We start from the raw sequence: 12,946 nt of genomic DNA, 5'->3' as shown, positions 1-12,946 counted from the left end.
ATTACCCGTGTCTGTACAACAAAAAGCCCTTTGTGATCAAATTATTCGAGTCCTTCAGTTTTATATGGCGAAACCTTTTGTATCAAAATTCATACCCTTTAGATGTTAGTTACATTAATAAAACATATTTAGTATATTTTTTTTTATCATATCTCATAATGATATGATCTGTCCGAAAATAATAGGTTGACAAAGATTTTAATAAGCATGTCTCGATCTTATTGTGTTAATCGTAGATTGCATCTTAAACCATGATTTCAATGATAATAATTCGAAACATAAAAAAGTTCGATCATGGAGTAATTACAAGAATATCTTGCTTGCGATCGCTTCTTCCTCCTCTGAACTATAAAAAATTATGCTCCTTAGACTACATTTTTCTTTCTCATTATTCCACCGAGATGAGATGATGGAGAGCAATTTTACAAAAGCACTGCAATGAACCTCCAAAATATTGCGACAATAATAACACACAAATCAAGATTTCAAATATCAGTTGAACTCCTCACAATATATTTTGGATAATATCTCAAAATCGATATCAGAGTGCGATTTTAAACATTGTAATCGATCATACAGCTCGAATGCCAGATGAAGAAACTGCAGCAGTGGAACGAACTTCTTTGCAAAATTGGTGTCACCATAACTGCAACAACATCAACTACAGCGACGAGAACTTTGGAAATGATTACAAAGACCAGCTTGATTGACATATGAATGCAGGAGTTCTAGTTCCCCCTTCAATCACATATACTAGGCCAGGTTGCAACACAAAATTTCCACCAAGACAGAACATGAGAAACCCTTCCATATGAAGGGTCAACTGCTCATTACTCGTTCCTCTCAGTTTCACACCCCATCCTAGCTCACCAGAAGGGGTATTAGATAAAGAGAAACCCAACTTCGGTGAACCTGGGCTAGATTTCTGCACCTCCAACCAAAATCCTAATTTGTTACTACCGTCGACCTCCGAATCCAACATTATAGCGATCGACCCAGCAGCAGAGTTAGCTAAGTCGCCGTCTGCTGGTTCTGTCACGGCAATAGCATGAGATGCTTCGGCTCCTGTATGTTGTTTCAAATTGCTCAGTGGTATAGTAAGCGTACCAAGTTTGATAAACCCAGATGCAGGTTTTTGCCAGACACCAGAGAGATTTACTTTTACTCGTTCAAAAAGTTGGTAAGAAACTTGCCCGAATGTGGTCAAGCAACTGCTCTGCCCAGTGCCATCACGTTGCATTCCGATCCCAGAAACCAACTCGGCTAAAGAACCTGCTATCTTTGTTCCTTTAAGCACTATGCCAGCAGCACAACCATGATTCTGGTTAAACAAAGGTGGCCCAGATGGAATGAACCCATTAAGACACTGCTCCTGTGTGAAAATAAAACTCATGTATGTTAGCACTGATATATGTGAACTCTTTTAGATCAATCTAAACATTTCAGGTGTCGTTACCTGCATACTACTAGGACTGATGGTAAAGTCGTTGCATTCGACGCCTAAGGCTATCGTGGCTGAAGAAAATTTATTGATGTGTGCTGAGTACATCAATCTTTCCAGTGATAGAGGATGCTCTCGGCTGGTCACAAACTCTGCGACAAGATCATTTTTCTGCCCGACAACCTTCTCAAACATTAATCTTGAATGGATGCCCGTCTTGATTCCTGCTCGATGTAGAACACCACAGGACTGCCGGAAATCATTTTCTCCAAACAATAAAAATCCAACCACATTGATTATTCCCTTCATCTGTATGCTGACTTCGTGGAATGGCCTTTTTTTGCCAAGTTTAAAGGCAAGCAAGTGTTCGACATTATCCTGCCTCTCCATTAGCTTCACTAATTCAGAATGTGCTTCTTGTCGTAAACTTTTCACTATTTCAACCTACAAAAGTAAACAAAATTAAACATAATAACAGCTGTCAGACTGAGGAGTTTTAAATACATCCAAAGCGATGAATATCTAGACAAATAGCAAAAGTTAGAATATGCCAAAGACAATTAATTAGCAGAGATGAGTAGACCCAATAAACCCTTTAACTTCTGAAATCTACAAGAAAAAAGATGTAAGACCTTTATGTGTATCAATTCAAGAAATCACTGACTTTCCTGCTTCACAGTTACAGATGCTCCAATGTGTAATTTCTTAGAGCTACTACTAAATCAAAAAAAAAAAAAAACTTCATGTATCAAGTAGATATATTAACTCACTCAAATAGAAAAAAGGGATCTGACTATAATGTCATTTGGTCTCTCTTTTTCAAACAATTAATATGGTAGATCCTTCTCACAAATGCCTGATCACCTCGGAACTAATGGATGGCTGCAACAGTTAGACCTGGCAATTTCTCCTACAATGAACGGGCAGTAGATTTATCTACACATGAAGAATCAAAAAATGAGAACAAAAGAGGAATGAAAAATGACTTCAGAAGACCAAGCAGCGATGCAGCTTCTCAATTTTCGTGGTGGGCTTGGGTGCAATGAAAAATGACTTCAGAAGACGATAAAAGAAAAGGGCATTTCCAACATTATTCGCTCAAGGCCAGGCCCGGTGCTTGATACACTGCAAGGACCGAAGAGAGTAACCCTACCTTACAAGCAAAACAGCTCAAGATCGCAATGACACAACTGTACCAATGCGCCGCAAGATCGATCGACATAAAGCTACCAGATTAGCACAACTAAGCTTCCACAAATTCGACAACAATACCATGCATCGATCCAAAGAACGGGATTATTTGTTTGATGCGATGACAGGAAACCAACCAAAACCGAAGGAGAAGCAGTAAATTACAGGATTTTGCCTGAGCGAATTCGAGCGCGTGGTGAAAGCCGCCTTCCCGAACCGTTTGATCTTGTCTGCGACGAAAGACAAGGGTTCCATTTCGGCACCAACAAGCGGATCGAAACGGACAAAAGAGGAGGGCAAGTGTTCGTTCCTTTGTTTCCGCCTCAGAGGCAAAATGGCGGCATGTAGTGTGTTTGGGGTTGAACCCCGTTCATCGTCTTTTCCTCTTTATTCTTTGGTTTCTTTGGCCTTTAATTCGTCTTTTCTTTTCTTTTCTTTTCTTTTCTTTTCTTTTCTTTTCTTTTCTTTTCTTTTCTTTTTCTTTTATCTTTATTCTGCCGAATTTTGACAGCCTTGCTGCCGATGAACTCGGGGCAGTGTTCCTTTTCCATGTCTTGGACTTTGTGAACATTATTTGTCCCAATCCCCAAACTTCTTGTTCATTCATGAAAGACCGTGAAGAAAGAAAAAAAAAAGAAAAAAAAAAAGGTGTGAGTGGATTTTTTTATTTTATTTTAACCATTCTAATTTGAACATGGGGTGATTCTTATAAAAAGTCTCTTTTTTTAAAAAAAATTTGTTAGACATCTCCTATTTTTATTTTTCATAGTCGATGTCATTTTTTTTTTAATTTCATAAATATCTCTCGCATCTTTGTCACATCGGTCGTTGGGTCCTCCCCGTATATGGTAGTCGTCAATCTTAACGCTTTCACTCGACTTTTGGATAATATGAGAGGTAAAAGTGATAGAAGAGAGGAAGAAGTAAGGGAGCACGTCGGGCAATTTAGGCATAATAGACATCACACACTAGATTAGTAATACCAGGGCCACATGAGTGGTGTAGAGGGTGTCATGGGCGATCTCGAGGGGTGGTGTAGGAGGCAATTGAGGCAGAGGGTATACCAGTTAAAAAAATCGAGAGAGAAAGGGATGGCAAGAGTTCAGAGGATACGAAAGTTGGGGGAATGAAGAGGGAGAGTGTAATCACAAATCATTTTCTCTCTTAACATAAATTAATCACTATAAATAATATATTATTTTTTAAAATTATTATTTTTTGTTAGTGTACTATGGTTAAAGAAATTATTAAAATTAATTTCCTTAATCATATGGACAAGTTAGAAATTTTGTCAATCAATTCAATTATTAATTAATTTATTTCTTAATGAGTAATATAATTTTTGGAAAGTAAATATTTTATTTATTTTTTTTATATGTGAACTATAATAAATGAATATTATATTTCTATATTTATGTGTGAAAATAAAAAAAAATTAATTAATTAAAAATAAAAATTAAATTATTTCTTGCCTTTCAAAGAAGCTCATATTCTTCTATAGAAAGAAGGCTCTTCCTTCCTCATTTCACATGGAGCCTAATAATGAAAGGATTGAAGAGAAGATTCTCCGAGGAGAATATCCTTGATGAGAGGTAGGATCCTCTATTCTTTTCTAATTAACTTTAATTCATATTATAAAATACTTGATATTATTATTGTTATAATTTTATGATACATAATAATATTTTAATTTTAAAATTTTATGATTAATAAATAATGATAATTGATTTAGGATATTAGTATAATTATATAACTTATAATTGTATCTTAAGTTTAAGTGAATTTCAATATTGATTTGATTATTATAATTTTTATTTTTAGATTAACATAACAGTTCTAATTTATTTAATTATATATAACTATATTTTAAGAATTATGTGTTAAATTTTATTATTTAATTACTTTTAAATTTAAGATCATGAATTTAAATTTAAATTTAAATTATTTTTAAATAATTTAAAATATTTAAATCTAATTTGAGAAGATAAGTCTAATTTGGATTTGACTTGAGATAGGTTAATCTAGTAGATCGAGTCGACCAAACCCCTATGATCATATACGACTCAGCTCATATAACAATATAAAACCCAACCTGTGTGGTCAAGCATGGTCCAACTCATATTATCATGTACAACCCAGTCCACTTAGACATGACCCAATATAGTTCAATTTCTCTCTTTTTATTGGTTTAAACTCGTTAATTGATTGAATTGGATAGGTTTGATTGATTAAAACTAATTTAGAATGATTCCATACCAACTTGATTAGTTCAAACTTATTAACATAATCAAAATTAATCAAATCTAAATTAGACCGGTCTATGGTAATTTCAAACTGGTTCTATAAGGATTTGAGATCAGTTTCGTTAGGTCATAATTGAATTGTGCTTGGTTCAAGTCAATTGGACTATTCTAATTAGAGTTCTAACTGATGGAGGACCGTTTAGATATTAATATCTATGATTTAATGAACTTAATAGTTTTATTTTAATGTATCATTTAAAAATAATTATTGATTTTTTATTTTTTTAGTTTATAATATTAATATGATCGTTACGATATAGTATATGTAACTATGCTATTAGTCAACGTTGGAAGTACAATATGGCAAATCATATATCAAATGATGCATGAATGAATAGATGAATATAAATGAATAATCATGGTTATTTTATGTATCCATATTGAGAGCAGGTAGGAAGATTCTATTCGGGATTAGTAGGTCGTCGGACATGATGATTCCTTCATCTATGGAGGAACATGTCTCCAGTTGGATGGATGAGGAATATCACTTTATATGTTACTGAGAGTACAATATTGGTTACCTCCATTTGCTATTAAGAGGAATTCATCTCATGGAGTATGTTTTACCATCCATTTTTAGGAGAGTGTATCATCGGGTGTAACGTACGGCTATATCATTTGACTATTCTGTATGTATTATATATAATTTATGCATGATTTTATTTATTATATAAAATTAGTATTATTATTTATATTATTTTAAAATTTTTAAATAATTTTTCAAATATTCCTACCAATATATGTGATTATTGATATATATTTATCTTGAGAGTAATTTACTAGTTTGCATTTGTATCACTTATGACTCTAGTAAGGAGGTATGATTTCTGGTTAATAAAATATTTACTATTATAAAGATAAATATTTGAATATAAAAGTAAAAAATATATAAATTATGAATATAAAATAATATTTATTTATTTATAAATCTATGATATGATAAAGAGTTCGACATTAAGGCGGATGAACTCTAAGTTTAGAAAAGCCCGAGTTAAGGAGAACAAAAGAGGTCGAGAGTTGGTCGAGGATGTCCTCGACAAGGGAGTGAAGGGAATGAAGACCGCAACGATAGAAGGGGGAGCGAGCAACGATAACAAAAGAGGAGAGATAGAAAAGGCCAATGGCGTGATTGCTACGAGGAAATAAAAACACCTTATAAAAAAAACATTAAAAACAGGAGATATCTTCCGGGAAAAAGCAAAACACTTTTAACTTTTGGATGGTATTTATTTTCCGGTCATCAAATGTTTTTACTAGCAAAGTTCTCCGTTAACAACTGTATTTTACTATGACGACTGTGGCACTCACCTCCTTATATGAATCGCAATTGATTTTATTTATGTAATTTATTTTTAAAAAATAATGTAAAACTTATATTTGGAGGGATAAATACAAATATCATTCATTTTTGAAGGGATTTATGTATAATTTGTATTTTTTGTAAAATCATCAGGTAACGAATTTATAATCATTGAATTAATTAATATTCACTTCAGTTTCATTTGTTAGTTCTCATGGTAGATTAGTCTATTTTATTATCCTATTATATATATATATATATATCTTATCCTATAATATATATATATATATATACACACACCTGAAGAAGTGACATCGGATTCCATCGCTGTCTTGTCTACCCACCAAAGCAGGAGCATCCGAGGCTTCGCGGCAACTGTTCGGCCCCTCGGCTCCATCACAGCCGCCCATCGTAAGAAAAAATCTCAGTGTATCACTTAAATTTGGGCCAAAAAAAAATTACTAATTCGGGATTTTCCCTCCACGAATGATTTTCGAAAAATCGAAATCCCCAATTTGTTCCCTCTCAAAATACAAGCGAAAAAAAGGAAAACAAGAATTAGTTTAGGAGCCGCGGTCTCCGCCGTCCGACGCGGACGAGAGACGCCGTCCGCGGGCCCTAACGGCGTGCCCTCAATGACGTGACCCAGACCAATGATCGATCGCCACGTCGGAGTCCACCCACCCGTGGGGCTAGGGTCCGTTAGGGTTCTGTTTCCGCTTTTTGCCCCTTATCGCTCCGCTTCGTTTCCCGAGTCGCGACTGTAGTCGAAAATGTTTGGCGCGAATCCGCGGGGAATTCGAACGAGGAGAATAAAAAGTTCCCGCGGCCCCCCATGGCTTTCTCCCATCCTCCCTCCCGACGCGAGCGGCTGGCTAGGGTTCGTTTCGTGGTTTGTTGCTTCGTTTGGGATATCTGGATTACAGGATTCGGATTCTGGCGCTTGTTTTCCGGTGCGGAGGTAAGCCGGTTCCTCGCTCGCCGTCCTTGTTATATATATCATCCGATGTTGTGATGTGCGAGTTTTACCGATGTCTTGGGTTGCAGGTGAAGACGGCCTGGAGGCGGATGGTAGAGCTATCTTGTAAGTCATGCTTCCATTGTTATTGCCGCATCATTTTTCATTCATCAGAGAAATGATCGACTGTTAGTTGGAATGCCATCGATTCAAACTGGTATTTTTGACTGGAATGGATGAACGCTGTTGATTACGCTAACCAGTGGTAGCTAGTAGCGCTTGCTTGTTCGCAGTGTGTGGTCTTTGGGATGGGGATCGATGGGGTTTGTTCCAAGTGTAGTGAAAAAAAGGGGAGGATTGAAGAGTCTGGGAGTCGATCGGGAAATGGTTATTGTTTGCATTTTTGCAACATTGGCGAATTGTATGACAATGAAATGAGAGATTTGTACAAGGAAGAGTAAATATTGGCCACTTTTAGTTTGATCACTGAATGTACTATACTAGTAAGGGACAAACAAGGTAGACATCGATCGTGGTATGTATGCAGTGAGTTTTATTCTTAGTGACTGGTTTTTTGTTTTCAGTTGCCTTGATAGCTATGATCGGTTTATATGTTTCCAATTGGTTTGTGTGAAGATGAAACCAATATCAGTGAGTGATGTAGCTGTTTCTCTAACCATTCTAGATTTGGTGTCGTTTCCAAGAGAGACATGAATCACCAGATTCAACAAGTTTCAGAGTTTATTGTGGTTTATTTGATTTTAACAGCTTTCTTGGTGTATTTTGTGCTTTTACCTCAAATACTTGTAAGGAGGCTTCTACATTGAGTATATTAGATCTCTTCATGGCTCATTCATGACCATTTTCTATATCTGTAGGGGGTTTAATCTACATTAGAAACACTGTTGCTTTATCCATCTTTCTTCCTCTTTTCTTTTATTCTATAAAAAATGGTAAGAATCAGACTGCAAATGGCTCTTAAAAACCTTGACAAAAACATTGCCTTTATGGATGCATATGAATTTACCAATTTTTCATTGCAGATACTTATCTTGTGTATCGAGAATTTAGTATTATCAAGAGTAGAAATGTGGCCTTCACCTTCTTATGTTTCTGTGTTATAGTAGTTCCTCATGTATCATGCTTTGTTGCATCAGGCTAAACCTACCTGTCTCTTAGTTCTCTGTTCGATAAAGTACCATATATATTTTTTTTTTTTTGTGGAATTATCGAGTGACCCATCTGACATGAAATTCTGTATTTTTGGCTGAGTTAAATTGTAGCTCCAAGTTTAGAATGGTTGAAGGGATACTGAAGAAGCATAAGGATTTCTGATTTATTTGTGTATTCTATGAGTGTTGAATCTATGGCTTTCAAACAAAAGAAGCGAGTGAAGAACACAAAGAACAAGTACCTAAAACCTGGTGCGCTTGCTCAGATCCGATATAGCAGGAGCTCAAGCAAATCGTGCACGGATATTGGGAAGAAAAGGATCGTGTTGCAGTCAGAGAAGGCGAAGATTGATCTGCTTAATCGGGATGAGGTCATTCAGAGCGATTCACCGATCGTGTCTCCCATTAGGGTCAGCTCTCATCTCGCAATGGATGATGCTAAGCAGCAGAAGCTTCCTCTGACACCTAAAACACCACAGAGTGTAGATTGTGATAGTCAATCAAGACTCGAATCTCTTCCTATGGATATTCTGGTATGTAATTGTTTCTTCTCAGTAGTTGTATTTTACTGTACTGGAATATACTAACATGATTATTCTCGTTGGAAGGTCAAAATCCTCTGCCACCTGCATCATGATCAGCTACGAGCTGTTTTCCATGTTTCCCAGAGAATTCGAACAGCTGTAAGTGCTCTCTCGTGCTTGCTTCTTCTCTCCCTTCCAACTGCATCCGTTAGCTGCAGCACCACTGATCAACGGATAGATGATTAGTATTTATGAAAAATCCAACTCTAAATCATGGCGGCTATGACATGGATAAAAAAAATTGATGTGATTGGAAGCTGCATAGATTTTACCATATCTTTTTTCAATTGAGATGGCTGGTGCCTTGCATCTGATTCAACGATTACTCAAAATTGAATCTTGGGCTAGGTACTACTGGCCAGGCAATTGCATTTCAATTACACGACCCCAGACCGGTCCAGGCAAGAGATGCTCAACACCAAGACTCCGGTGCCGACCGAACATTGGCCTTTTGTGAGGTACATGACTCGATGGACACATTGCAGCTCGTCGTTCCTACTCATTTCATTCCTCCTCTTCTTCTCGGCTTACTACATCCTTGTGGATTTCCAGCAAGGCAGATGGAAAGAGGCCAACCCCGCACACACCGAAAGCTCCAAGACACGGCCCTCGTCCTCGCCTTCACCTGATGGACATGAGGCAGATCGCAGCTGTCCTGTTCCAGGAGTCGACACTCCGTCCGGGGCGAATCATGCCACCGGGTCTGCCGAGGCCAATCTTTAAGCCCGTAGCTTCCACTCGAGTTCTGTTCTACGAGGACGAGCTGTGTCAGGCAGTAGCCCAGAATAAGCTTCGCTGAGGTTTTCCCCTATATTTCTGCCTATCATATGTATATGCCTTTTGGTCGTTCATAATCTGTAGGTGAGGTAGGATTATGAGCAAAGAACAAGTTGGCTACAAGTGCATTAAAGAGGCATCTGGCTTCTTTGTATAGGTAGTTCTTCCTATATATATATATATATATACACCATGTTTTGCTTGGATAAAGGCTGGGTTCTTGTATAGATCTTCCTATATAAAGTGTTTTGTTTGCCTCTTCTACTTGTTCCCAGGATGTTCTAAACGGCTTATTTCCGTGCTTAATAAATAATGCATCTGTGGATATACCTGAAAGAGTTTTCTAAAGGATCAGCTTTGTAATGTTCTATTGAATGACTTATTTCCGTGCTTAATAAATAATGCATCTGTGGATATACCTGAAAGAGTTTTCTAAAGGATCAGCTTTGTAATGTTCTATTGAATGACTTATTTCCGTGCTTAATAAATAATGCATCTGTGGATATACTAGTCAAGTGTTGAATATTGTGGATATACCTGAAAGAAGCCTTTTAAAGGATCAGCTTTTAAATGTTCAATTGACTGAAAAAGGTCATCACCACCAGACATCTCGCATCAACATCTTCTCTTCAAATCCGCTCTTTTATAGTTTTTTTTTTCTTTTTTTGATTCAACCTGAGGCAAACATAACACTGATTTTAAACAAAGATGAAAAACGTTGTCGATTATTCCATTTGTGACAAATGAACTTCTATAAAGCGGTAGCTCACAAGCATTAACCTAGAAAAGGTATAAAGAAGGTACCTGTACTTCGACTACAGATGACAACTGCAACATATCCAACATGAATTTTTTGCTGCTTGTTTTTTGTCTGATCTGAACAATATTGCAAGAGCAGTTTTTCAATACTGCAACAACATATTTGGGCAGTGAATTGAAAGAAGATTCAAGAAACAATAAGCCAATAGAAACAAGTTTAGACCATATTAAACATCCATAAAAGATATCTGATGCCTAACTACACAAGCAAACTAAGATTGGAAGTTCATGATAATATCAGATGATTCAGTATCGATGACTTTTAGATCAAAATGCATTAGATCAACAGAAACAATGTAAATCAATTCAATACATGCATTGGCCAATAACTTTGTACCAATCAGAGCCGTTGGTAAGTCACTTTGTATCGACCGGAGCTGTCTGTTATATTGACGTCAATTAGAACTCTGCGCAGCATATATAACTTGTATATCACATCAGCAAATTAAATCTTGGACCTGTAGAAACCATCAACGAGGAAGAAAAAGAAAAGTCTGACGCAAAAGACAAGTCACAGTTAGAGATCATGAACCCTTATCGAATATATGTCATAGTTACACGACCATGGTATATGCCTTTCAAATCATAAACATTATAGATACCTATATAAAGTTACAAATATAAAAAAAGTACCCTAAATCCATAAAAGATTCCATGAAAAATATTCAATAACTAATGGCTCATTATAAGATTTCTAATGAAAAAAATCATGAACAAGAATCAACTAAATATGTTTGAAAAACACTAGCAGAAATATGCTTGATCTCAAGTTCAAATGAGTATTAATCAGTACTCGATTCGAGTGATTACCAGAATCAGTAAAAGAAAATTCCAAGGGCCAGATTCAGGTGACAACCAAATGGTAATCTGGTCAGACATAAAGGTTCTTAAGATAGTAACAGGCCAGAGGTCAGAATGGAGGAGTATAGCAACGATTTTATCTTCATCACCAGAAAAATATGCCAATATTAAACCAGAACATAAAATATAGGCACAGATCCCTTAAATATGATCATTACAAGTTGTGAACCAAATATTCACCTGAAATAGTAATCTATCTGCTTCAATAGATTAGCACGTTGCGGTTCAACAGCTGAAATAACCATTGCAAGGGGCACTGCCGGATGAGCAACAAAGGGCAGACCCCAGAAGGTGGCTGGCTGAGTGGCAACGTAAAAGATAGGATAAGGCATATCTGAAGGTAGATTAAGAACATTGTCATCATCGAATGAACCAAACCAGGAAGGCCATTGGATTCTCAGAAGGCTGCACCTGCCGGATGAGCAACAACGGGCAGACCCCAGAAGGTGGGTGGCTGCGTGGCAACATAAAAGATAGGATAAGGCATATCTGAAGGTAGATTAAGAACGTTGTCATCATCGTATGAACCAAACCAGGAAGGCCATTGGATTCTCATAAGGCTGCACCTGCGGAGGACCGAGGAATGACAGATGGTGCAGGCGGTCCAAGGTAGGGCCGGGCACCCTGTTACCGTAGTTGTTGTGTTGATCCCAACCCGGAACCATGGTCCCAATTGGTCGCGTTCTTGGTAGTTTGGTCTCGAGCCGAGAGCTCCGTGGCTGCCAGCTTTTTCGAGTTCGCCAGAGGCATAAGATACGACGTCTGTGGTGGTGAGGGCGACGCCACTCTACCATCGGGAGGTGCACCATTGTTACTATCCACGCTGCATCGTTCCAACGACGTCTGGCGTGAAGATACCACATTAATTACGGTTGAAGATGGATTCGAGTTTGGCTTTGGTGAAGAAAACGAAATCGTTAGCCCCCAAGTACAAAATTGAATCATAAATTAGAGTCACTTACATAGGTTTAAATCACTTCCATCTAAAACTCGTCGAATTCTTGACCAAAACCTGGGAAATCCGAAGAGGATGGCGTTCCATCGGAAAGGGGTTTCAGAGCATCGGAAGGGGATATTTAAGGGAGTCGGAAAGGACGAGCCAAGCGGCGGCTCTCCCATCACAGCTGCGCCCACCTCGATCGAGCCATTGGGCGGCCGCTTCCAACTACGACGGCGCCACGTCCTCCAGAGGCTGCATCCGATCGGATGGCTCCGGAAAGGGGATCAAAGTGGCCAGCGGCAGCGTAGAGGTGGGGTCGCGGCGGCAGAACCCTTAAGGTCGTTGAGGACGACGTGGTTAGCCCAAGGGTGGCGAGCTGCCCATTCGGAGCGCAGTGAACGGCAGGTCGAGGGATCGGCGGCGGGGGAGACAGCGGCCACGAAGGGAGAGGAGGGAGGGGACGGGTTAGGGATAGGGCTGCGAGTCGGGGAGCTTCGGCGATCGGAATGGGGACGAGAAGGGATTCGAATTGGGGGCAGGCGCTCGATAATTCGTAGTTATCTTCGTTCCAAACACACGCCGAAGAGTGAGCGCGAATGC

The 12,946-nt window shown here is 38.1% G+C and overlaps 2 protein-coding genes and 1 long non-coding RNA gene across 12 annotated transcripts; 1 reads left to right on the top strand and 2 right to left on the bottom strand.

Moving 5' to 3' along the window:
* Positions 1 to 501: 501 nt before the first annotated feature.
* LOC135619197 (uncharacterized) lies at positions 502 to 3,308 on the bottom strand. Its single transcript, XM_065120984.1, has 3 exons — positions 2,798 to 3,308; positions 1,457 to 1,885; positions 502 to 1,372 (listed from the first exon to the last, which is right to left on the bottom strand). Exons 1-3 carry the CDS (start codon positions 2,885 to 2,887, stop codon positions 689 to 691), a joined length of 1,203 nt encoding a protein of 400 aa, XP_064977056.1. The 5' UTR covers positions 2,888 to 3,308; the 3' UTR covers positions 502 to 688.
* A 5,201-nt stretch (positions 3,309 to 8,509) lies between these two features.
* On the bottom strand, positions 8,510 to 12,946 carry LOC108953536 (uncharacterized). Of its 9 annotated transcripts, none has more exons than XR_010489335.1 (7): positions 12,369 to 12,946; positions 10,883 to 12,249; positions 10,531 to 10,634; positions 10,264 to 10,401; positions 9,222 to 9,712; positions 8,954 to 9,112; positions 8,510 to 8,830 (listed from the first exon to the last, which is right to left on the bottom strand). It is a non-coding gene; the product is annotated as an uncharacterized LOC108953536 (long non-coding RNA). The 9 variants fall into 9 exon arrangements; XR_010489337.1 differs by having other exon boundaries at positions 10,531 to 10,602; XR_010489336.1 differs by having other exon boundaries at positions 10,531 to 11,039; positions 11,587 to 12,249.
* On the top strand, positions 8,545 to 9,748 carry LOC135619196 (F-box protein At4g35930-like). Of its 2 annotated transcripts, XM_065120968.1 has the most exons (4): positions 8,545 to 8,898; positions 8,974 to 9,048; positions 9,298 to 9,407; positions 9,502 to 9,748. In XM_065120968.1, the coding sequence occupies exons 1-4, from the start codon at positions 8,545 to 8,547 to the stop codon at positions 9,746 to 9,748; spliced, it is 786 nt and encodes a 261-aa protein (XP_064977040.1). The 2 variants fall into 2 exon arrangements, with proteins under 2 accessions (XP_064977040.1, XP_064977039.1); XM_065120967.1 differs by having other exon boundaries at positions 9,298 to 9,672.

The sequence above is a fragment of the Musa acuminata genome, chromosome BXJ2-8, assembly GCF_036884655.1.
Source record: "Musa acuminata AAA Group cultivar baxijiao chromosome BXJ2-8, Cavendish_Baxijiao_AAA, whole genome shotgun sequence".
NCBI lineage: Eukaryota > Viridiplantae > Streptophyta > Magnoliopsida > Zingiberales > Musaceae > Musa > Musa acuminata.
The sequence above is the reverse complement of the archived record's forward strand: the minus strand, read 5'-3'. Positions and strand labels throughout refer to the sequence as shown.